General features: G+C 48.9%; 1 protein-coding gene across 1 annotated transcript; it reads left to right on the plus strand.

Annotated features, from left to right (window-relative positions):
• The first annotated feature begins 775 nt into the window (after window positions 1–775).
• Window positions 776–23,414, plus strand: LOC135811541 (dual oxidase 1-like). The gene is made up of 20 exons (XM_065324775.1): window positions 776–1,245; window positions 2,681–2,752; window positions 3,967–4,128; window positions 4,919–5,100; window positions 5,865–6,072; window positions 6,703–6,869; window positions 7,571–7,779; window positions 8,633–8,975; window positions 9,216–9,394; window positions 12,781–13,204; window positions 13,724–13,969; window positions 15,170–15,989; window positions 16,920–17,183; window positions 17,780–17,979; window positions 18,640–18,814; window positions 19,266–19,507; window positions 19,665–19,940; window positions 20,362–20,535; window positions 20,925–21,080; window positions 22,092–23,414. The coding sequence occupies exons 1-20, from the start codon at window positions 1,098–1,100 to the stop codon at window positions 22,344–22,346; spliced, it is 4,902 nt and encodes a 1,633-aa protein (XP_065180847.1). The 5' UTR covers window positions 776–1,097; the 3' UTR covers window positions 22,347–23,414.
• Window positions 23,415–23,794: the final 380 nt, after the last annotated feature.

A 23,794-nucleotide genomic window follows, 5' to 3' on the forward strand; every position in this document is an offset into this window, starting at 1 on the left:
TTTGTAAGGACTGTAGAGTGATAATGATACTATCATTGATAGTCAGGACCAGGGAGTCGTGAATAGCAAAACGCCACAGGCTTTCACGACTCCCTGGTCAGGACGGCAACGCCTACTGCGCTGCCTTGATATGAATGTAACAGCAGCTACAAAAGTTAGTTTCATACACACACGAAGATCTGATCATTATTCACACAGCTCGCCACTGGCGCGGCGAGCCCAGCACTGGCAGCAGGCCAGGCCAGGGTCGAAGGCGAGTCCATGATCCAGTGGACGCGGTGTAACACCACGAATCCAGCATGATTGACCACAACATTACATTTTACAAGAACTGTAGCCACCATTGGGAGTTGGGTCTTCGTAGACCTACGAGATGCATGGCTTTATCGACGATCCCTGTAGACTGTAGACTGTAGTGCGCACATGTGGCCCGAGCGCATAGTCAGCTTGTAGATCTACATGGTCGCGTGTGAGTGGTCTGCCTGTACTGCTGCATGCTGTGGCATGAGCCTGATGAGGACTGCCGGAGTGTGACTGGACAGACAGCACCATGCCAAGAGTTCTACTGATTGTACTGATCGTGAGTGGGCACGCGAGAGAGTCGAGTGTGACCATACTAGCAGATGATTCCTGTGGGTAACGAAACTGTTACCAGCGACGATCGAGTGAGTACCTCACTACCTCACTACCTGCTACGACTACGCGTGCTTTGTAGTGTGTGACTATTCGCGAGCACACCGTTTGTGAGTCGTGACAGCGCTGTGTGAGATCGAGAGCCACGAGTCTGTGAATGGTGACAGATGAATGGCGAGGCAGTGCCGTGGAGATCGAGCGCGTCCCAATGGACGGGCCCGGGACCCAGTCCGCACGTCCTGAGACCGGAGGAGCGTCTGTTTCCCCGTGTTCAGGCATTTCTTTTATCGTTTCCTACTCTGTCTGAGTGCGATCGTGAAACTTTTTTTACTTACATTTACTCTGCTTCAATCATGATGAAGAAATAGTCTGTGAAAATCCTGGTGGAGCGCAGTGCAGCGTGCGTTTCTGCTAAATGCGTGGAAGAACTCAGTTTGTATTGTGATCTCCATTCGCCTGACTGGATGGCTCTCGCCGATTATGCTATCAACAGGCGCGATGACAGGCGTCTCCTAGTGCTCTCTGCTGTTATCCTTGTGCTGGTTGCTAATTCCTTGCATCACCATGCGTCGCACGCGCAAACTGTTGTAAACATCAGCGGGAGAACGCAAGGTGAGTACGAGAGCTGTGCGACGGGCTCAAATATCTATGGAACCCTATTGCGTAATAAGTAATCGCTGCTCGAAAACATAATTATTGGGATTTCAATTATTTGGGAGATAGCTGGCCTGGGGCGAAAGGGTGGTTCATACCAATAATAGTTTCGTGTTACTAACACAACTGTGAATTATGTGAGTGGCACAGATTGAAGCAAGGCGTAGCACAATGCTGTGCATGGCTTTGTGCACATAATCACCTGGCACCTATTGTTTATCTTGCCCTACATGTACGAACACGTGACCCGAGGCCCGCTAGCACTGCCCTGTCTCTGAGAAGAGGAAGGATGTAACATTTAACAATACGAGTTAGCAATGTTAGCACTGAAAACTGCTGCTTTTTGGAAATGCTCTGTCATGCAATGTGTCAAAGATACTGAGCTGGCCGGCAAAGGAGTAATTCATATCGAGAATAATTGTCATATGGGTACCTTCGCTTGGCGTGCACTTATGCACATTTTACGCAAGTCATAATAATTATTACCTTGTGTGCTTAGGTCACTGTGACTTCCAATTTCGATGGAGATTCAGTGATGATTAATTGACAAAAATCCTGTCTGAATTGGCTATTTTACATTTACTGTTCCCTCTTCACCATCACCATTGTAATATATCAGCATCGTTTGTGCTATTTTTTTACAGCCATAATAAATTATAATAATGATATCAAGGCTGGACGCTTGGGAGGAAATGCCTTTGTCCACGTGTAGAATGGTGGCGGTGGTACTAATATGCAAGCACTTCTGCCACTGTGGGAGACATTCCTGATGAAAATGCATCGAGTTGGGGAGCCTCTTGAAAGAATTCTTTGTGTAAGGGGAGGGGGGTCGTAAAAGCCCAGTTGGGGGCAAAGAATGACCCTGGAATGTTCCGAATCTTTAATCCTGTAAACACACACACCACACACACACACGCACACGCACACACACTGGCACTGTTGATATGCTACCAGTGTTGTTCAAGTTCCTAGCTGCAACTCCCCGAGAATGTCATATTTGCATGCCTCATGTACTCATTCAGGGGCATCGGAAGGTATTTCAGTGTGGTACGGTCAGCCATCTGAAGTGAAATTATTTACTCGAGGGGGAGGGGTTGCTGAGCCAATGTGTTTGAATATTTAGAGCCCAGATCAGTGTATTTTATTGATTCACGGGGCACCTGGGGCAAAAGTGGTACGGTCAATACCGTAGCGACCGTAGCGTGTCCGACGCCCCTGTCCGCATTACAATGCGATGTGGGTTGTATGCCAATGGCAATGGCTGCTGTAAATACCTACTCAATGGTTGGGTAGTTCCTAGCAGGACTCAATACTGAGTTTTATTGCTCTTGCATATTGCCATGTGATCATCTCCACACCTTTGTGATGTGGTATGTGTGTTTCTGTTGCTCAGAGAGGCACTGGGAGTATGAGCCGTACGATGGCTGGTTCAACAACCTCGGGAACCCGGAATGGGGCGCAGTGGGTAAGCTTTAGAACGGTGCTGTAGCGGGAAAGTGCCAGTGCTAGCAACAGAAGTCCATGGCACAGTGTAGTACTTTGCCACAGTTTCTACTACAGTCGTCCCTCTCTAATCCGGCACCTTTTGCAACGGCATTTTCTGCTGGATAAATAAGGGTGCTGGATTATGAAATCCTGCCCTCCAACCCGGCCCACATGTTATCATACATGTTTGTGTCGTACGTCAAAACGTAGGGATTTTCTGTGTCAAACCAAGTACAGTACTTTGTGGAATGCATGTCTATAAGTTATACACTTAGGAATATCCTATGTACTGGCATGGGATATTCCCAAGTGTATGTTGCATGTGTTGTGTATGTTACAATGGTCCCTGACAGTCTGCGATGTACAACTGCTGGATTAGAAAATCGAATTATGTACAGTTTGAGTGATTTGTTGCAGAAAATTGCTGCTGGAGGCGGAATTCAAGTGCCGGATTAAAGCGTAGAAAATGAACTGAAAAAATCCATTTTGCCAGAAAGTGTGCTGGTTTGCAAGGGTGCTGGATAAACAAGTGCCGGATTAGAGAGGGACGACTGTATCTGTACAGGCAGAAAATTTCGTCTGCCAGTAACTTCGTCCAACTCAAAAGAAAAAGGAGTTCGTCCGGTTGTAAATTTCGTCCATGGATCATAAGAGTGTATTGAAAAGCTGGAAAAATCGACATTAGTCCGGCATTCAATTTAGTCCAAAAGCTCCTTCGACGAAAAGACGAAATTAAATTCCAGACGAATATTTCTGCTTATACAGTATCTGTACTCCCTGCTTTCCATATAGCCCGCAATGGGTAGGTCGGGAGCAGTACACTGGAAATCCAGAATTGTTTCATTAATTTGAGGGAATTGCGAACGAGAAAAGTCTGAACAAAGTCGACTGTCACCACCAGGACTCTAACCAGGGACCCACGCTTATGGCCAGCAATGCTCTAACCACTAAGTTTTGCTGTACAAGTAGTCGTCATCCGGAATATTTTGAATGCTTTTTAGTTTTGCACATGCTGGCCACTTTCTCAAAACATGACATTGTGATGCATACTACAAATGCCACTGTCGCTCTTTCCGGTGAGGCTCCTGCTCTCTGCGTCAGTGTTTTGTGAATGTGAATGGTAGACTGAAGACTTGGCATGTTCTGCTTGGCACACTTGGACTTTGTCCGATTCTGTGTGCTCTCTGCTCGCAGACACACCGCTGCAGAGACGCCTGCCGCCGGCCTACAGCGACGGTGTGTATCAGCTGGCCGGCCAGAAGCGTCCCAATCCTCTCTCCCTGTCGGCTGGCATCATGAAGGGAATGACTGGCCGCCGCTCATATCAGTCGAAGACAGCCATGCTGGTCTTTTTTGGTATGCCCGTCTGCATACTTCATGCACACTCATATCTCTCTATCCACATGGTCTGGGACCGGGCACTCACTTTGCATACCTTGGAAATGTTCAGAACTCTGAATCTCATATGTTTCAATGGGGATGGGCCCGAGATCTGATGCATGACGTCACTATTTCCACAATAATTGGCAAAAGAGTGGTAATATATCCACTAAAACTCGCCCAGAGGGTGCACGGTAGACCAAGGTGGCCATACCGCCGAGGTCCAGATCAGAGATATAATGAGTGCATATAAAAATAGACTTTGTTGTGTCTTTTGACAGCATGCATAAGTCGCTCACTATCGCGGGCTTGGCATGATATCAATGTACGTTACGTGCATGTGCATGCGGAAGGACATTTAAACATTAACTGTCTCACGGTCTCATGCATGATGTAATCGTTACGTGAAACTTACCAATGCAATTGCCTCATGATGAATGTTAGGAGTTGCACGACTGCAAGGATTTGAGTCGGTCTGTACAGTAAACCCTGCGTTTTCCGGACCCTGTACCAAGCGGAATCCTGTATTGATCGAACCAATGTCCATGCACTAAGGTGCTGTGGATTGACATGCATCCCAGGATCAAGCGGAATCCTGTATTGACCGGACAAGTTTTCATGCACCAAAGTCACGGCTGTGGATGGAACGTGCATCCCTGGATCAAGCTGAATCATATGTCGGGACAGTTTCCGCTGCACCAAGGGCAATGGCGTCGTACGGTTAGGGTAGGTTTCACTGTGCTGTTTCCTGTTGTCTACAACACAGGGCAGCAAGTCGTGGAGGAGATTCTGGACGCGCAGCGAGCAGGTTGTCCGCCCGAGTACGCCAACATCAAAATACCCGACGACCACGAGTACAGCGAGGAGACCAGCGTTGGCGACATGCCGTTCTTGCGCACGCGCTACGACATGCGCACCGGCCAGTCGCCCAATAATCCCCGTCAGCAGGTGAGTCACGGTGTGGGACACAGTCATAACAATGCAGTGCGAACAGCCGTAGGAGTTGCATTATTACGTGAAAAGTATACTTTTCACAGTTAATAGAACTTAATACAATAAAGAAAACGGGGTTAGTCAACAGACAACCGCTCTATTCTGTTGCTATTCATAACCTACACATGCACTGCATTAATAAAATGTGTATTGTGATGTTAAAAATTGTAGACGTTTCGGGCCAGTCACCCATCTTCAGAACCTAAGTAAGTAAGAGTATTTATTTGTAGAGCTATTGTGGATATCGATTCCTACTAGGTTTAACCCCCAGACGGACAGTTTTTGGGCCAGCTACTACTCAGCTACGTGCCTCTGTGATACTGTCAGAGCGGCGGAGCAGCCACATGTTCACCGGCGGATATGTTACCACTTCCAAACACTTTACAAATGTGAAGCACTTACCGTATTTTCCGGAGTATAAGCTACTCTTTAAAACACCAATAATTCACCCCCAAAAAAGGTCAATGCGGCTTATATCACAATGGTCCAATTAACGGTGCTAATCCAGGGGGTTGTCGGTTTTTCATGACAACATATCTGGGTGCGGCTTATACTCCAGTGTGGTTTATACTCCAGTGTGGTTTATACTCCGGAGGACTTGGTATGTGTGCTGCTTGTGTTGTTGTGTAAAGTAAGAATATCATGTCCGTTCCCAAAGGGAACTCACGACGGCCGCTAACACCCGGTAAACCCTAGTTGTTGGTGTTGTGTGCCTGCAGCTAAACGAAATCACTCCGTACATCGATGGCGGCCTGATCTACGGCACCAGCAAGGCATGGGCGGATGTGCTGCGTTCCTTCAAGGACGGCATGCTCAGGTGCTGGGACAGCAACTGTCTGTATCCGGAGCGCAACACGATCGGCCTACCGATGGCTAACCCACCGCCTCCATTCGACCACAAGCTAAAATCAGCCAAGCGTTTCTTCAGTAAGCCGTATTATAACTAAAGAATTGCATATTGTCACTGACAGGTGATTTTCATTCCACCAATGATGCCAGTATCACCTGTACAATGTTTAAAAGTGATATAGACGGGTCACTCTCTTCTTCAGCCTGTATCCACCTGAAGAAAAGGCACTTCAAGTTCCAGTGGAAACTTAGGATTGTTCCTTTTAAAGAGCCTGAAGCTTTTTTCTATTCCTTAGTGTAATCGTATGTGGATAATACGAGCTGGTGCATATAGTCTCAGTGATCCAGCCAACTGATTAGCTGAGCACACTGCTGACAGCTACTCATGCTCTTCTATGTCTCATTCACTACAGAGAAAAGGGCTGATGGACTGGAACAGTAGCCCAGCCAAACAAAAAAGCGGCCTAAACAGCCTGGCCAGCCTGCATGTTCGGGCTGTTCAGGCTTGATAAAACCGTGACTGGTTAGACCAGACGGTTGCATCATCGGGTACCTGAAATACATTCGAAGGCTGATTGCTTACGTTGCACTTTGCTATAATGCATCCGATTTGGTGTATTGCCGGACTAGCGAATAGCATTTGTCCAAAGCTTGCAGGCACTGTATCATCAGAACTCAACCTTCTCTTGTGCTTGCTCTGCACTGCAGTGTTGGGCAATCCTCGAGGCAATGAGAACCCGTTCCTGCTCACCATGGGTGTGCTCTGGTTCCGCGAGCACAACTACTGGGCCAAGGAGCTGAAGAAGTCCTACGCCGGCTGGAACGACGAGCAGCTGTACCAGAGGGCACGGCAGTTCACCATAGCCGTCTACCAGGTAGGCTGGATGTTTTATAACGCTATCATCAATTACTGTGTACACCGGTGCACCAGGGGAGGGGGCATCGACGGAGAGCAATCTCAGTCGCCCTTCTTGCTGGTCTATATACTTTGCTTACTTATAAGTACGTGTACCAGTTACATTATCATAGTTACACACACATCATAGTTACACACACTGGGTATGGTTTTCTTTGTTCATTTCTCTTGTCTTGGATAGTTGATGGGGGTTCCCTTGACTACATGTATGTTCGTTAAAGTACCCACAAGTGCAGCCTAATACAGCGTAATGCAATCAATTTGTATGGCATACAAATTGATTGCATTGGTCCGGCCATACCCTTTGTATGGCAACATGAACTACACATGGACCTGGTGGTACTAGCTTGACTAGTATCGATGCCAGGGAAGTTCAATCTACAATTCATCATTGTACAATGTACACAGTTTGACTGATCCGTATGAGCACTGCTTTGGGTAGCGGTCGAATGTAAATTGCGCTTCTAGTAGTGTTTGTTGTGTCCAATTTGAGGTGCTTTCTCCGAAATTTACTTTTTGTGTGTGTGTGTGTGTGTGTGTGTATATATATATGTGAGTGTGTGTGTGTGTGTGTGTGTGTGTGTGTGTGTGTGTGTGTGTGTGTGTGTGTGTGTGTGTGTGTGTGTGTGTTGATCACTTCTCTGTCGATGTCGACTGCAGAACATTGTCCTGTACGAATGGCTCCCGGCGTTCCTCGGAATCGGCGGTCAGAACGTTTCGGAGCCAGGCTGTCCTTGTAGCGACGACCCGGGGGTCATCTCACCCTATTCGGGCTACAAGCCGCACGTGCATCCCGGAATCGTGCATGCATTCCAGTCGGCCGCTATGCGATTTGGCCATACCATGGTGCCACCGGGTGTCTGGAAGAGGTACAATGTCCGCCATTACTAGTCCTTACACAGTTCTGCGCTGCAGCAATATTTAATCCTGATACTGTATGTAGGAATGTGGTCACTATGGCGACTGATAGCTATGTGTATGTCCATGATGATATTTAGAGCACTGCGCCTGTAGTGTGCCAGATGCTCGCACCACATCCATCAGTTCAGCATGTACAACGTGAGATGTTCCTGCAACCTTATACTCACATGGATCCTAACCAAGGTGCTTGCTTTCTGCTCCGACGTCACTCCCTGCCCAACCGACGCAGCAACAGAAACAGCTGTTTCTGTTGGTGCATCAGTTGCGCAGGCAAGCGCCTTGGTTGGGATTACAATTAGAATTCTTCTACAATTCAGGGTTAACTGGGTGTTGGCGGCCGTCGTGAGTTCCCTTTGGGAACAGACATGATAATTTACTCTCTTTTTAGGACAATTCCACTTCAGTTCTCACAGTTCACAATTCGAATAGCCAATAGTATGTTATATCCATGGTGGTCTATACTAAAAGGTGTTTTCTGCCCACACCGGAGGTTGTGCTTTTCCGCCGACTTGATACTTGACTGACTTGCAACTGCCATCCAGAGCTCCAGTGTGGGGAGCAAACCCCTTTCCTATAAAATCATCGCCAAAGTTGGTACCACTATCTCAGTCTATACTGAAGTTCAACAAAGTATGTATCTGAGGCAGATGACCATCACCTGAGGACTTATTCGTTATTATGAAGTACATGTACATATAGACCTGTCCACAAAGATCATTCTGCCATGCAGTCTATTCTCTCAAAGCACTGCTCACGGCAATGATGAATGGTTGTTGTGGCGCTGCTGTTTGCTGTTGACAGGAACTCCACCTGCTACGCGCGTCCGTTGCGCGGCGTTCGCACCTGCAACTCCTACTGGAACCCGCAGGACGCCATACTGGACGAGGGCGGTATCGACGATGTGCTCATGGGCATGGCGTCGCAGATAGCCGAGCGCGAGGACAACATCATCACCGAGGACCTGCGCGGCAAGGTGTTCGGCCCGCTGGAGTTCATTCGCCGTGACCTGATGGCGCTCAATATCCAACGCGGCCGTGACCATGGCCTGCCAGACTATAATACCGCACGGCAGCACTACGGTCTGAGGCGGCTGAAGTTCGACGATATCAACCCGTGCTCGTGCGGCAACTCCACCATACGACAGGTACTGGTCAATATGCACTGTTCACACTTTGTGCTGGTTGGTACCAGTGATCCAAGCATCTGGACACTCACACATGCAGGCTTGCATCTCTGAACTCTGAGCAGGCTCTGATTGTGCTTGGTAATCACTATTCATGCACTTCAAGGTAGCAATGGCATGCACAGTTCAGAATTCTTTTCGTTCGTGCGGACCGAGTGAAGCATGCGCATCTATTGCTCCTGCCTTTTCTGTTTCGTTCAGGCGGTGAATGCCAGCAGGGAGCTGTACAAAGGTGACGACCGGGACATTGATATTTGGGTGGGCGGCTTGCTGGAGACTACGCCACGTGGACCAGGCCCGCTATTCCGAGAGATCATCAAGGACCAGTTTGAACGTATTCGAGACGGCGACCGCTTCTGGTTTGAGAACATAGAGAACGAGTAGGTGCACTAGCTCGAGCAGCATCAAAGCTCACGCACACGACTATGTATGATGGTTAATTACATGTACAGTCAGACATTGCTTAACCGCACACATCCGTTTTCCACAAAAAATATCCGGATAGGTGAGGGAACCGGATAATCGAACACACACACACTGTATGTATGCATGACATCTGCTGTAAATCGGTAACCAGCGATTGTTCTTCCGGATGGCGAGGGATCCGGATTAAAGAGGACTGGATAAGCGAGGTCTGACTGTACTAGAACTTATCTGTGCATGCAGGTACCACTGTACTTATAGCCAGTCCCTAATTGCAAGTGCCAGCGTAACAGGTGTATGAATGATGTCATGATGATGTAATAATTTGACGAATACTGATTGATCATAACCTCATTGTTGATCTCTACATGCAATTCCTTGCCACTGACTAGAAACTTAGAAAGTGCCTGAAAAGTGACTGCAAGGGTGCATCAGTAACTCCCGGATGTCCCCTCAGTGGGTCACGCATACTTGTGCTTGGAGGCATACTCATGATGAAATTACAAACACCCTATTTTACATGGAAACATGTGGGCACAAGTTATGCAATCGAGTCCACCAACCAACCTTATTTCTATTATTGTCTTTTTTCGGATGGCTAGCATCTCCCATAGTACAGTATGGAGTATTTGCAATTAAAAATAACTAACAATAAAAGTAAAAAGGCGACGTGGAGACAATAATCTTAATAATGCAATGAATATAACTAAATGCGCACTCATATCACAACCATGGGGACGAATCATGTATTCCAGAACGTTTTCTTGTCACAATTATCAATGGAATTCGTGACTAAAGAGAATGATGAAACTACAATAGGATTTATACACTTGCAGTGGAACAGCGAGGATACAAGCATAGTAAGAAAAATAGCACAAACCTAGGAACAATTTGCACAGGTAATAAACTATAGGTGAGGTGAGAAATGATAGGAAATTCAGCAAGTGCAGTGTGACAATGGACATGCATGTGTAAGTGTGTGTGAGTGCGAATTTACTGGAATAGCGTAAGTGCGGTGACATTTTCTTTTTGTTTACAAAGATTTGGATCACGAATGCGAATGTAGACTGCTTCTAGAACTTTCAACTGCTTGAAACTACTAATATCTGTGCTGAAACACTGTACCACAACAAGGAAATAAAAGATGTACCATGGCTGTCCGAAGCGGCTTTTCGCCGCTTGATGTTGATGGTTACGAGTGGTGTGGAGTTTTCATTTGACGACATCATGTATAAACAGACGGATGGCGTGGCTATGGGTTCTCCATTGGGTCCGGTCCTAGCCAATGTGTTTGTTGGGTACTGTGAATCGAAGATAGAGAAGTGGCCGGAATTGTACGTCAGGTTTGTGGATGACTCCTTCACGTACTTTGATTCGAGAGCAGACGCTGACGACTTTCTGCTGAAACTGAATACAATCCATCCTGCACTGAGATTTACGTGTGAACATGAAGAGTCCAATAAGCTATCGTTTCTGGATGTGTTAGTCGAAAAGACCCAGACTGGTGTATTGACTACAGTATACCGTAAACCCACTTTCACCGGGCAGTACATGATGTTTGACTCGTTCTGCTCTTCCCAGTACAAGTCAAACTTAGTTCGTAACCTTGTAAATAGGGCACAACGCATTTGTTCACCAACAAAGCTACAACAGGAACTTGATTTTCTACGCTCCGTATTTGTGAAGAATGGCTACCCGCAGCAGCTCCTCGACAAACTTCTAACAACTACACCTGTTGTTAAGGAACGAGCTATCGGACCGTTGCCGTGCCGCGTATTTCTTTGCTTGCCCTGGAAAGGGAAAGAATCGAAGGACACGGCCCGTGTGGTGAAATCCCTAGTGGAGAAAACCTACTTTGCCACCAATGTGGTTACCGTGTTCACTACGATCCGTTCGTTCACGATGTTGAAGGATGTCCTACCAACCCTACAATTGAGTCACCTCATTTACTACTTTGAATGCCGACAATGTGGTAGTCGGTATGTTGGTAGGACCCTTCAACATCTGTCCGAACGTATCAAACAACACGTGCCGCTCTCAATATTGTTACAGGCGGCTAGGTCCTCCCGACCAAAGCGTGGCCGACCACGTAAGCACCCAACTCCACTGTCCGTTCCGGCAGAGGCTTCTGCTCCACAAACGGTGTCTCGGAAAAAACCAACACAGCACGCAGAAATTGGGAACAAACATTAATGTAAACAAAGACAAACACTGTGTCTTGTCTTCATTATCAGCGAGTACCGGAACGCCGGACGCAGACAACCGCAACTCACCAAAGCTGAGAAGGAGCAAACGGCTGGCGGCAGCTCGGTTTGCAGAGGTGACTGGAAAGATGCATCGAAACTCTCCGGATATGGATGATGCCAGCGGAAGAGTTGACGACTGTCAGGCGTTTGGCAATGGCAAGGGAAGACCGGTCAGGAAGAGAACGCGACGGCAGCTGGAGGAGGAGTGTGGAAGCGACGTGTGCAGTGACGATGATGAACCCGGTGGTCAGTTGCTGGGAGAGCCGACGACAGGTGAAGGTGGCAGCGATGATGAAGAGGACGGTGACGATGATGACGATGATGGTGCAGATGGTGTGAAGGATGGTGGCGGTCAGAAACCAAGTGAAGGCGGAGGCGGTGAGAAGAAGAAGAATACATCGGCAATTAAATTGCATTTGTTGTCTAACCCCGTGTGTCGTGAAAGTTATGATGATTCTTGGTTCAGTGTTGTTCGTTCTGCAAGTAGTTTCAAGCAGTTGAAAGTTCTAGAAGCAGTCTACATTCGCATTCGTGATCCAAATCTTTGTAAACAAAAAGAAAATGTCACCGCACTTACGCTATTCCAGTAAATTCGCACTCACACACACTTACACATGCATGTCCATTGTCACACTGCACTTGCTGAATTTCCTATCATTTCTCACCTCACCTATAGTTTATTACCTGTGCAAATTGTTCCTAGGTTTGTGCTATTTTTCTTACTATGCTTGTATCCTCGCTGTTCCACTGCAAGTGTATAAATCCTATTGTAGTTTCATCATTCTCTTTAGTCACGAATTCCATTGATAATTGTGACAAGAAAACGTTCTGGAATACATGATTCGTCCCCATGGTTGTGATATGAGTGCGCATTTAGTTATATTCATTGCATTATTAACAATAAAAGTATTTGCATTGTTTGGTCTTCATAATTGATTGAGAATGTCTTGCTCATTTGATCCCACCTTCCTTCGCCTTGATGCGTGTATAGAATATGTTTATCCAACAAGCCTCTTTCACGGGCAAAATACACACAACGAATGGAAATGCAATAGTTATACAGTTTATCCTGTTTTATTGTCATGTGATCTCCGCAGGCTGTTCAATGCGTCCGAGATCGGTGCAATCCGCGCGCGCCGGCTCTCCTCCGTCATCGTCAGCAACACGGAGATCGGCGTCGGCGACATACAGGCCGACGTGTTTCACCTGCGGCCAGGTGACCCGTGCGCGTCGCACTCCTTCGACGCCGGCAATCAGATCGACGAGACGCTGCTGGACGCCTGCTCGCCGTGGGCCACGTTTGACTACTTCGAAGGCAGCGCCGGCCCGTACAAGGCGACGTTCGTGGCGGTGGGCCTGTACGTGCTGCTGCTTCTCGCGATCGTGTTCGTCGGCATTCGGTGTCGCCGAGGCGGCCTCACCAGGAGAATGACGCGGTCGAAGAGCAGCGGTGCCGTGGGCGATTCTACCTACGGCCTGGCAGGCAGCGGTGTGGTTCGAATCATTGCCGAGGAGCTCAAGGTATGTATGCTTATGTGGAGTACTGCAGTAAAGGGCTCTCTTGAAGCACTAGTAGCTGCTGAGACACTTCAATACATCTTTCCATCCTTGGCTGCTAAGTTGGTATTTTGCCGTCTTCATGTTGAGATGGTGTAACTGTTGGTGCTAGTGCTGGTCTTGGGGATGGTGGTGGAGAAGGAGGAGCAGGAGGAGGAGCAGGAGGGGGAGGAGGAGCAGGAGAAGGAGGAGCAGGAGAAGGAGGAGCAGGAGGAGCAGGAGGAGGAAGAGCAGGAAAGGGGGAGGAACCCAAGGCCATAAGTTTGCTACCCTGAGTGATTAACATGATGGCTATGAGAAGTTGATAACAGATAAAACACACACACGGACATACGCTTTGGATTGATTTTGAGCTCCACGCAGCCTCACAACTTCCATGTTCGTCATTGTCACACGAGTCATATGTCTGTCCATGATCTAGCCTCCGCACTGATCGTTCCCGACAGCAAACTGTGTTTCCCTATCATGCGTACATGTCTTCAGGTGGAGGGTGAACATACTCGTCACGTGGGCATCCTTGTGAACGAGAGCGAGCGACGTCTGACGGTGGTGGAGCCGGATAGCATGACGGCGCTGCGACGCATCGACCTGGCGCTCACACGCAGCGTGGAGTTTCACATGTGCTTCGACGATGACACACTGCTGCTGCTGCGCTTCCCGCACTTCTACGACCTGGTGCTGCAGTTCAGACACGCCAGCGACCGCAACTTCTTTGTCCAGGACCTGAAGGTGGGTACTGAGATGATATAATGTGTGTGTGTGTGTGTGTGTGTGCGTGCGTGCGTGCGTGCGTGCGTGCGTGCGTGCGTGTGTGATTCGACTGATTCCCGACAATTATGGTCACACGCGTCTTTCTCCTCTTTCTCATTCTCCTAGCTCTTCTTTCATTCTCCTGGGTGGTTACCAACAGCCAGTGTATGCCGGAGTATGTGGCGTGGTGTGAGTGTGTAAAAAAAATGAAAAATGAAAAATAGGGATTGATTCACTGGCCAGAAAAAAGCCACTTCAATCAGCTGTGTGGTCGATACCAGGCTAGAAAATAGTGGCGGTCAATTCATCAGCCTTGCAAGCTGTTGAATGGTGTAATCCCAGCACAAGTTGCTATGTCTAACATAGCTGTTCGCTATCATCGCTTCCGCGATGGGCACGTCTGAGGTGTGAGGTGAGTCTTGTTTACACAGTTTGTGTTCCTGCAACACGGGCCGTGTACTACAGCAAACTGTGCTGGCTGTTGAGTGCGAAAAGCACCCTGATGAATAATACAGCTCCTGGGGTTTGCATGGCCCCAGCCTTTGAATTCGGGGGTGGGGGGGGGGGGGGTGTCTCTTTTTTTAGAGGTTCCGCCCAGGTAGTCGTGCAAACTCGCCTCCCTGGTTCCACTGTGGTTTGGACGCCGCTCTCCAGAGTTTCATTGATGATATTACGGCGGGTGATTGCAAGCCTGAGGTTGTCCAGGCTGTAATCAACTGCGAAGTTTGTTTGGCACACTCACTTTTCTGCCCGTCAGTAAGAGTAGAGGCTGGTTGGTGTATACTCAAGGCCACTGCATGAAGTTGTGCAGAATGCCTGCCACGTGCACTGGGTCGTACCAGATTGTGGTATTGGCACTCTTGTGATCAATCTTTACACCGGGACTCGGTATTATTGTCATTGTTATCCGGCCCGTGCTTGCATGCTATTGCAGTCATTATTCACTCCTCTCTCCCTGTACTCTGGTGTGTGTGTGTGTGTGCATGTGTGTGTGTGTGTGTGTGTGTGTGTGTGTGTGTGTGTGTGTGTGTGTGTGTGTGTGTGTGTGTGTGTGTGTGTGTGTGTGTGTGTGTGTGTGTGTGCATGTGTGTGCATGTGCGTGCGTGTGTGTGTGTGTGTGTGTGTGTGTGTGTGTGGGTGTGGGTGTGTGTGTGTTTGGGTGTATATTTTACTGTTCAGACCACGCTATCCAAACTGGGTATCGGCGAAGCAGACTTGTTCCCGACGCGACGCCGTCTTCTTGCCTACGCGTTCACCAAGGAGGATCGGCAGCAGCTGGTGGAGGACTTCTTCCGGCGCGTGTTCAAAGATGCGTTTGGCACGTCAACGAAGCCAGAGAATCCTCGACTGCAGCAGGTGCGGGGCATGATCTCGCCCATCGTCAGCCAGGTGGGAAGTCTGTTCGGGCGCGGCAAGGAGATCGTGGACGCGCGCGACATCATGCAGTGCGAACTCACCAAGAGTGAGCTGGCCAGCTCGCTGGGAATGAAACCCGATTCTGTGTTCGTCGAGCAGATCTTCAAGGTGGTGGACGAGACAGGATCTGGTACGGTTGCCTTCCAAGAGATGCTGACATTCTTGGTCAAGTTTGCCAAAGGCGACGAGGAGAACAAACTGCGGTTGATCTTCCGCATTTACAACACGGACGGCAGCGGCCTGCTGAAACGTGCCGAGTTCAACGACATGCTTAAGCACCTGCTGGAAGGAGCGGGGACGACGGTGGAAGACGCCAAGGTGGACACGACGTGGCGAAGCATGTTCAGCGACGCCGGCCTGGACGAGCAGAACGAGCTGACGTTCGAGGAGTTCCACCGGCTGTTCTCGCCGCACATGGCCCAGATCATGCCCAACGTTCACCTGGAGTTTGCCGGCATGAGCGAGGCCACCAGCCGCTCGCCACCGCACACCGTGGGCGTAAGGTCGCCGGCGGGTCGGCGTGGAACCGGTCACGACGGCGTTAGCCCGTCACCACGCCGCAAGGGATCACGGCAAGACAATGGTAGGTACAGTATTGTACAGGGTGCAAGCTATTAGAAAACCTTGTTTTTGTTCAAATATGTTGTTGGTTGACAGCATGTAAAATTACAAGGTGGAGGACACCGTGTTTGGAAACAATGACCTTTCTACTGGTCTAGGACCCATACGGTTCGGATGGTCTCAACAGACCGAAGCTCTACGAACCGTGGATGGTTGTAGAAAGGTCACTGTTTCCGAACATGGTGTCCTCTAAGTTACTTTGTTACATGCTATCAACCAACAACAGGGTACAAGCTGCACTGGACTATGAGCCGCACCCAAAAAAAATGTTGACACAAAATACAGCCTCCCATACATTTCCTCGTTCCTGATGATGTTCATAGACCCAAACCGGCATTGACTGAATAACAGAATTTAAAGTATTGCTTTTCTGGAGCAAAGAGTACTGTAATTTCACAAATTTTCGGTGTACTTTTATTTTCGGTACTTTCGGTGCGTTTGTTTCATACCTAAAATTTCAATACACCGAACAAACACTAACACACCTAATCCAATAGGGAACTGCTTCTCTGTACCGAACATTTCTGTTCACCTAACCTGGCATGTTGCCCTCATACTGAAAATATTGAGCACCGAAAATTTCTGAAATTAGAGTAGTACGGTCAATAATGATAGTGACTGTAGCATGTCCTGTGCTCCTGTGGTAAGACTGCGGCATCACGAGCATGTACTTGCCTGCCACTCATCACCAAGCATGTGCGATCATGTGATGATGCGATGATGTCATTTGCATATGTGATGATGTCATTTGCATAAGCCATGATGTCATTTGCATAAGCCATGATGTCCTTAGCATAACATTGTACACGTGGATAATGAGTTAGTAAATAAGCTGGCTGCTTATCCTCTACCTGCACTGTGCACATGCTATGCTTTCCCTTGACGCACACAGAGGACATCTACCAGAAGAGGACACGGTCGTTTGTGTCCGCGTACCAAAGCCATGACGAACAAGCGCGGCAACAAGCCGCCGGCCCCTCCATTCAGATATCGCCGCCAACCGTGGACGAGGAGCTGAGCGAGAAAGACAGCCTGCCCGAAGCGTACGAAGCTTGGCTGTCGGTGCGCCGCTTCATCAGCAACTACCAGGCGCACGTCTTCTGGCTGTGTCTCTATCACCTGGTGGTTTTCTGTATCTTTGCAGAGCGGGCGTATTGTAAGTCGTGTAGTGTATGCATGGTGGCTTGCTGTGAACAATGATGTACTGGCTTCTGGCTGTGTCTATATCACCTGATGGTCTTTCACATCAACCGGGTACACGTGTACCTGGCACAACTCTTGCAACCGGGTCAGTTCCGGGTACATTCAAGTGCGGCTATTGTACATCAGGGAGTCTTAGGCCTTCCTGATTGAGTCCCACCTGGGTAACAAGTGACCCGGTGTTCTTTTTCCAAGCGGGTCCAAGTACCCCCCCCCCCCCCCAACCGGGTCACTGACCCAGCTGACCCGGCTCTGGAGCAGACACTACATGCAATACCTGCAACAACTGAACACACACACACACACACACACACACCTCAGACCTCAGACATGCCCATCGCGGAAGCGATGATAGCGAACAGCTATGTTAGACATAGCAACTTGTGCTGCGATTACACCATTCAACAGCTACACACACACACACAAACACACACACACACACACACACACACACCTGTAGGAAATCATTCATCAATCGAGTAGTGTACACCATATCCAAGAATCTATGTGTCCTGGTCACTTTCTTGTCTTGTGTTCGCGGATACTCTGCAGATTATTCCGTAGAGCGCGAGCACCGAGGTCTTCGACGCATCGCCGGCTACGGCATCACGGTGACGCGTGGCGCCGCCTCCGCCATGATGTTCACCTACAGCACCCTGCTGGTGACCATGTGTCGTAATTTTATAACTCGCCTCAGAGAGACGCCCGTCAACCGGTTCATTCCGTTCGACGCGGCACACACGTTTCACAAGGTAGGGCCAGGAAAGTAATTTGCGGACACGTTCGTGCTGTGTCTACTTCAGTTGACAGCTTTGCGTTACTATGAGAATGCAGACTTCTCCAGTCCCAAGGAGGTTCTTCTCACCCGAGTTGTCTGTGTTGTCTGTGTTAAAAAGTTGAGTATGCATGTCACATGTTATGTACGGGCTACTGCACTTTGTCTGTACACTGAAGCATGTCTTATCCAGACACCTCAGATGCGGGCATGTCTCTCTACCAGGCGCCTTCAACTTGAATTGAAAAGGCGAATGTGCTTCGATTTCGGGGGTTTTCCATGCCATGTGCGCAATGCTCATACATGTATTGTATAACTCTTGTCACTGCCAACCTGTGGTATCCACACATGTCGTCAATGCATTCTTTTTCTATGATGTACATGACTGTACAATATGCTGGAAATACACTACATATAAAACTGATGTGATACGTGAGAGATGAGTTGTTCTGAGCTACGGCCGAATCTGAGATACAGGCAGTGTCTGGTCCCAAGGCGCCCGGATAAGAGACGTTAGAGTGTATATCAAATTCTAAATTCAGCCATGTTGTATTCCATTGTGCGAATGCCACAGTGTACCGTAAGGACCGAGCTGTGTAGGCGTGACAGCTTCAAGTTCTCTGCTTCTCTTCACCAGGTTGTTGCCATGACAGCGCTACTCTTCACATGCATACACATAATCGGACACTCGATGAACTTCTATCACATCAGCACGCAGACGGCGGACGATCTCAGCTGCCTGTTCCGCAACTTCTACCATTACTCGGACGAGCTGCCCAAGTTCCAGTATTGGATGTTTGGAACGCTTACGGGTAAGGATGGCATTAGAGATTGAGAGATGTGTAGGTAGTGTGAGTGTCCATATGCACGTCGTGCTTGTCTATGTGTGTGCCGGTGTGCCTTTGTGTGTTTGTGCCCGGACGTGTGGGTGGGTGGGTGGGGAGGGGGGGGGGGGGGAGGTATTGTGAGGGACGGTACAGTGTGTGGAAGTACCATATTCGCCAGGTCCAAGCAGCACACTGTTGTTTTTAAGACCAAAATCGTGCAGAAATACCCGTTATTATGCCGCAAATTTCGTTTTCGTTTTCATGCTGAGCAAATACATACTGGAATTTGGCATTTAGCCTCAAAGATTGGGGGTGGGGGGGGGGGGGGGCGTTGTTGACCCTGGACTATGCCGTATATGTGAGTGTGTGTGGCATGCACCCTCATGGTGACCGCGTATTTGGGCTGTTTGTGCCGACACTGCTGCGTTGCCTGCAGGCATGACCGGGTTCCTGCTGACGCTGGTGGTGACCACCATGTACATCTTCGCGCTGCCGGTCGTGCGCCAGTACCTCTACTTCGTCTTCTGGAAGATTCACCAGCTGTACGTGGTGCTGTACATCCTGCTGATCCTGCATGGTACTGGCAAGCTGGTGCAGCTGCCCATCTTCCAGTGGTACTTCCTAGCACCGGTAGTGTGCTACACTCTAGATCGACTCATCAGTCTGAGTCGCAAGAAGGTGAGCAGTGTCGTGCATAGTGCAGACTCTCCACTGCATGCAGTTCCTGTTGTTGATGTGTTTTACACTCGTATCGCTCTTATCTGGCATGCGTTGGGAACAGGGGTCAGTCATGGTTATATTCTGTGTTCTGTGCCGTGTACCATTCCTCTAACAGGTGGAGATAACCGTGTTGAAAGCCGAGCTGCTGCCGTCGGACGTCACTCACCTGCAGTTCCGCAAGCCGGACAACTTCCAGCACAAGTCCGGCCAGTGGGTGCGCATCGCCTGTCTGGCGCTCTCCGGCAACGAGTACCATCCGTTCACGCTCACGTCGGCGCCGCACGAGGACACGCTCGCCGTGCACGTGCGCGCCGTGGGCCCGTGGACGCGCAACCTGCGACGCGTCTTCGACCCGGAGAGCGCGCGAGTGCACCGCAACTCCGCCGGCCAGGTGCGTTTGTTTGTTTCTTCTTTTTTTTGAATTTGTTTAGAGCGCATGCAATTCTGCCTTCTCAGCAGAGGAAAACCGTCCAGTTCCGACTAAGAATGAATAACATATTATGTAAAGAGAAAAGGACCTATAAGTTACTAGTTATGACTAACAGTCCACCAAGGTAACGAGATATTATACAGTCAGATAGTGCGACAACAAGGCACAAAACTGACAGGGATATTGAGACCTTCGACGATCTGACACCTAGTTCCAACACATCTACGAAGCACAAACCAACAACCTTCCAATTTAGAAGGCTCAGGTGCGGAAAGTTCAATGAGGGGAATATTATGAGAGAAGGAAATATTAGAAAGAATCATGACATGAGAATTCTTAAGTAAATAATTCCAATGGGTGTGTGTATGTGTATGCTTGTCAGGTGCTGCTGCCCAAGCTGCACCTGGACGGCCCGTTCGGTGAGGGCCACCAGGACTGGTACAAGTACAGCGTGTCCGTGCTGGTCGGCGGCGGGATTGGCGTCACGCCGTTCGCCGCCATCCTGAAGGACATCGTGCATCGCATGGCCACCAACGTGAAGCTGCCCTGCAAAAAGGCAAGTGCTCTTTGGTGTGTCGGTTGATGTAAAAAACTGTACAAGACTGAATGTTGCTGCTCATCCTTGTTTAAGTGTTATTTATGTTACAAAAACAGGCGCTGTGGAAATTATATTCGTGACAAAGCAGTGAATCGAATAGCCATCCTCAAGGACATTGTGCATCGCATGGCCACCAATGCGAAGCTGCCCTGCAAAAAGGCAAGCATTACGGGCCTTTTCTTCAAATTCTCGAATATTCCGAGTCCTCATTGAAAATTGACTGTCACCACCAGGACTCGAACCAGGGACCTCCGCTTGAGGCCAGCGATGCTCTAACCACTGAGCTCTGGTGATTGTGTGCTGATAATATTTTGAAGGAGAACGGTCTTTGTTTGCTCCCGTTGCAGGTGTACTTTCTATGGGTAACTCGCACCCAGCGTCAGTTCGAGTGGTTCACCGATATCATTCGGCTAGTCGAGGAGCAGGACAAGAAAGGCTTCATCGACATTCACATCTTCATCACGCAGTTCTACCAGAAGTTTGACCTGCGCACCACCATGCTGGTAAGACTCTTGGCCACTACCAGTGCGGCCTGGAAGATTGTCCTAGGTCACATAGCTAGTCACGTGACAAGTCACATGACAAGTCACATGACGAAACAGACAATCACATGACACATCACATGCTGTCACATGACATATTTGTGGCATGCAGCATGATGGCTTGCACTGATAAGATCATAAGACCGTCTCCTTGATATTTCGATTGAGTCCTGGCTCTGAATCAAGTTGCGTTCACATCAAGTTCTGCTCTGAATCAGGTTCCGTTGACATCGATACACTGCGTTAGCCACTCAACACGACTGATCACACAGCATGGGGTTGTGTTCCCCAAACAAGCAAAACAAAATGCACTGCATTAGCACTGTGTACATGAGTACTCCTACGCGTGACTAGTCACATGCATGATGTAGGTCATGTGACATGAACATGCCGTATGAAAACAACCCAGTGAACTGACTCGTAGCAATGATAGCATGCGATGTGTCATGTGACCACTGTGGGGAATATCCTGTGCTTGTCATGGGCTGCTATCACCATCATATTTTGTGCTGTTGGGCACATTGAAACTCTCTAATCCACTGTCAAAACAACTAGTGCCCTTTCAAGACAGATTTCGTGGCAAAATAGAAAAATAGGAAGCTTAACTACTTCCCCTGATTGTTTTGTGTAACTAGCCATCACACCTTTTTCCAAGATGCGAAGGCTCCACAGTTTCAGGCCCGTGCGCCGGTGCCCTTGAAGGGGGGGGGGTTCCGGGGGGCCTCCCCCGGGAAATCACGGTTTCAAAAAATGAAGCAAAATTCTGCATTTTGAGCGAAAAAAAGGGGGGTTCCGGGCACCCAGGAACCCATACGGGGCACGCGCCTGCCACTGTAGCCATATACTAAATTCACTTCACCCTCACTGCATTATTATTATTATTATCCAAAATATTTTGTGCCAGGCCAATCTTCAAGAATCCCATGCGCTGTTTCTCTGTTTTCATTTGCTCTCCACTGTCTGCGCATGTAGTACATCTGTGAGCGGCACTTTCAGAAGATCTCCAACCGCAGCCTGTGCACGGGCCTTCGCAGCATGACTCACTTCGGACGGCCGAACTTTGCCACCGTGCTGTACGGCCTCCAGGAGCTGTACAACGGCCAGGAGAGCAAGATCGGCGTGTTCTCCTGCGGACCACCGCCAATGACCAACGGTGTTCAGCAGGCCTGCGATCACTGTAACCAGTTCGAGGGGCCGCTCCTGATTCACCACTACGAGAACTTCTAGGTCGTAGTTTGGCGCCGACGTGCATTGTATCTGAAGAGTGTTGTCCGGAATGGCTATGGTGTGTTGTCACTGCCGCGTCAAGAGAGTATTTGAACGTGAGTGCACACTGGCAAGTGTAAACATACAGCCTAGTTGCTTGCCGCAGAGCCAATGGCGGGCTGATACTGTGAAACGCCCAGTGTGTCTGTACTGCCCTGCAACTTGTCAGGTTGGTACACACAGCGGCAAGCGCTATGCCGATGTCCAATGCTGCATCACCGCGGCTCAGTCCTACCGTTCTCATCGAGTTTACCCATTACGGTGCCCTGTATAGACACACATGCCTGTCACCTGACCTCAGTGTTTGATGTATGCCTGTCACGTGATGTGGTTGAACCAATGTATGCATGCCATGGTTGAGTTTAGAAGATATTATGGTTTATTCTGGATTTTAACTATTTCAGACGTACTACGCCGCACATAACCACCCCATTGTTGCCTCTGCTATGCCAACCGGTCTACTTATACCCAGGCCCCGTGCTATCTCTGCTCGTCTCAGTATGATGACGTCATGACCACGTATTGCCTCAGTATGATGACGTCATGACCCTGTACTGCCTCAGCTGGGTACTGCTACACGTACAATGTACGAGGGCTCTGCACGAGACCCTACGCGGTGATCATGACATCGTCGCTGTACACAGCCACGCAGTGCTCTAATTAAGCTAGACAAGACTATTCACCCGTTTACTCACCCCATATCCACTGCATTTATTTGAGTTATCTTTGCACAACTGTAGTTCCATGCACGCGCCGGTATGCATGTACAGAGATACAAACCATGTACAGTGCTGCTCAATGAAATCCGATCGCGAGAGTCCAGTACGCCTAGTGCGCTGCACCTGGGGACACTGCCGGGGATGTTCACAGGTGCAGGGTGCAGAGTTGACTCACCGCGGCAATGGGATTTCATTGAGCAGTGCTGTATGTACATAGTGGAATCCTGCTGCAGATAATGATAATAATAATAATATCAACCTCTGCTGCTTACCTTCTTTGCCAGTCCATTCTAAGTTATACTTAACTTTACATGGAGATTGTGTTGTGTGTGGTAGTCGGCTTGCATTGTACGTATATTGTGGGCAACTGGTGCCTCGTTGCAGAGAGGTACTGTATACGATTACGAGTACATGACATGTACATTGTACATCATGGTAAACATGCATCTGACCTTTCAAAGCCCATCATCCCTTCACATGCCCATGCCCATGCACTGCACTGAGTCTGTCGGAGAAGGCACGGCCAGGGGTACCACTAAGGCTCTCGTTGTTCTGTGGAGCCGCACTCGCATATCTTTGCCAATCATGGCATACTCCTTTTATTTCGGCTGAAACCAGTTTTGTCAAATTGTCCGAGTAATGACACTGTTCCAAAACTCACCCCACGAAGTTTCGTGGTCCGAAAATGCG

Source organism: Sycon ciliatum, chromosome 1, assembly GCF_964019385.1.
Source record: "Sycon ciliatum chromosome 1, ocSycCili1.1, whole genome shotgun sequence".
Lineage (NCBI taxonomy): Eukaryota > Metazoa > Porifera > Calcarea > Leucosolenida > Sycettidae > Sycon > Sycon ciliatum.

Excerpts from the sequence above, each read along its gene's own strand:
- LOC135811541 (XM_065324775.1), top strand. The coding sequence starts at position 1,098 with ATGGCTCTCGCCGATTATGCTATCAACAGGCGCGATGACAGGCGTCTC. Across the intron at positions 2,753-3,966 it reads CCCGGAATGGGGCGCAGTGG|ACACACCGCTGCAGAGACGC; the intron begins GTAAGCTTTAGA and ends CTCTGCTCGCAG. Across the intron at positions 5,101-5,864 it reads CCAATAATCCCCGTCAGCAG|CTAAACGAAATCACTCCGTA; the intron begins GTGAGTCACGGT and ends GTGTGCCTGCAG.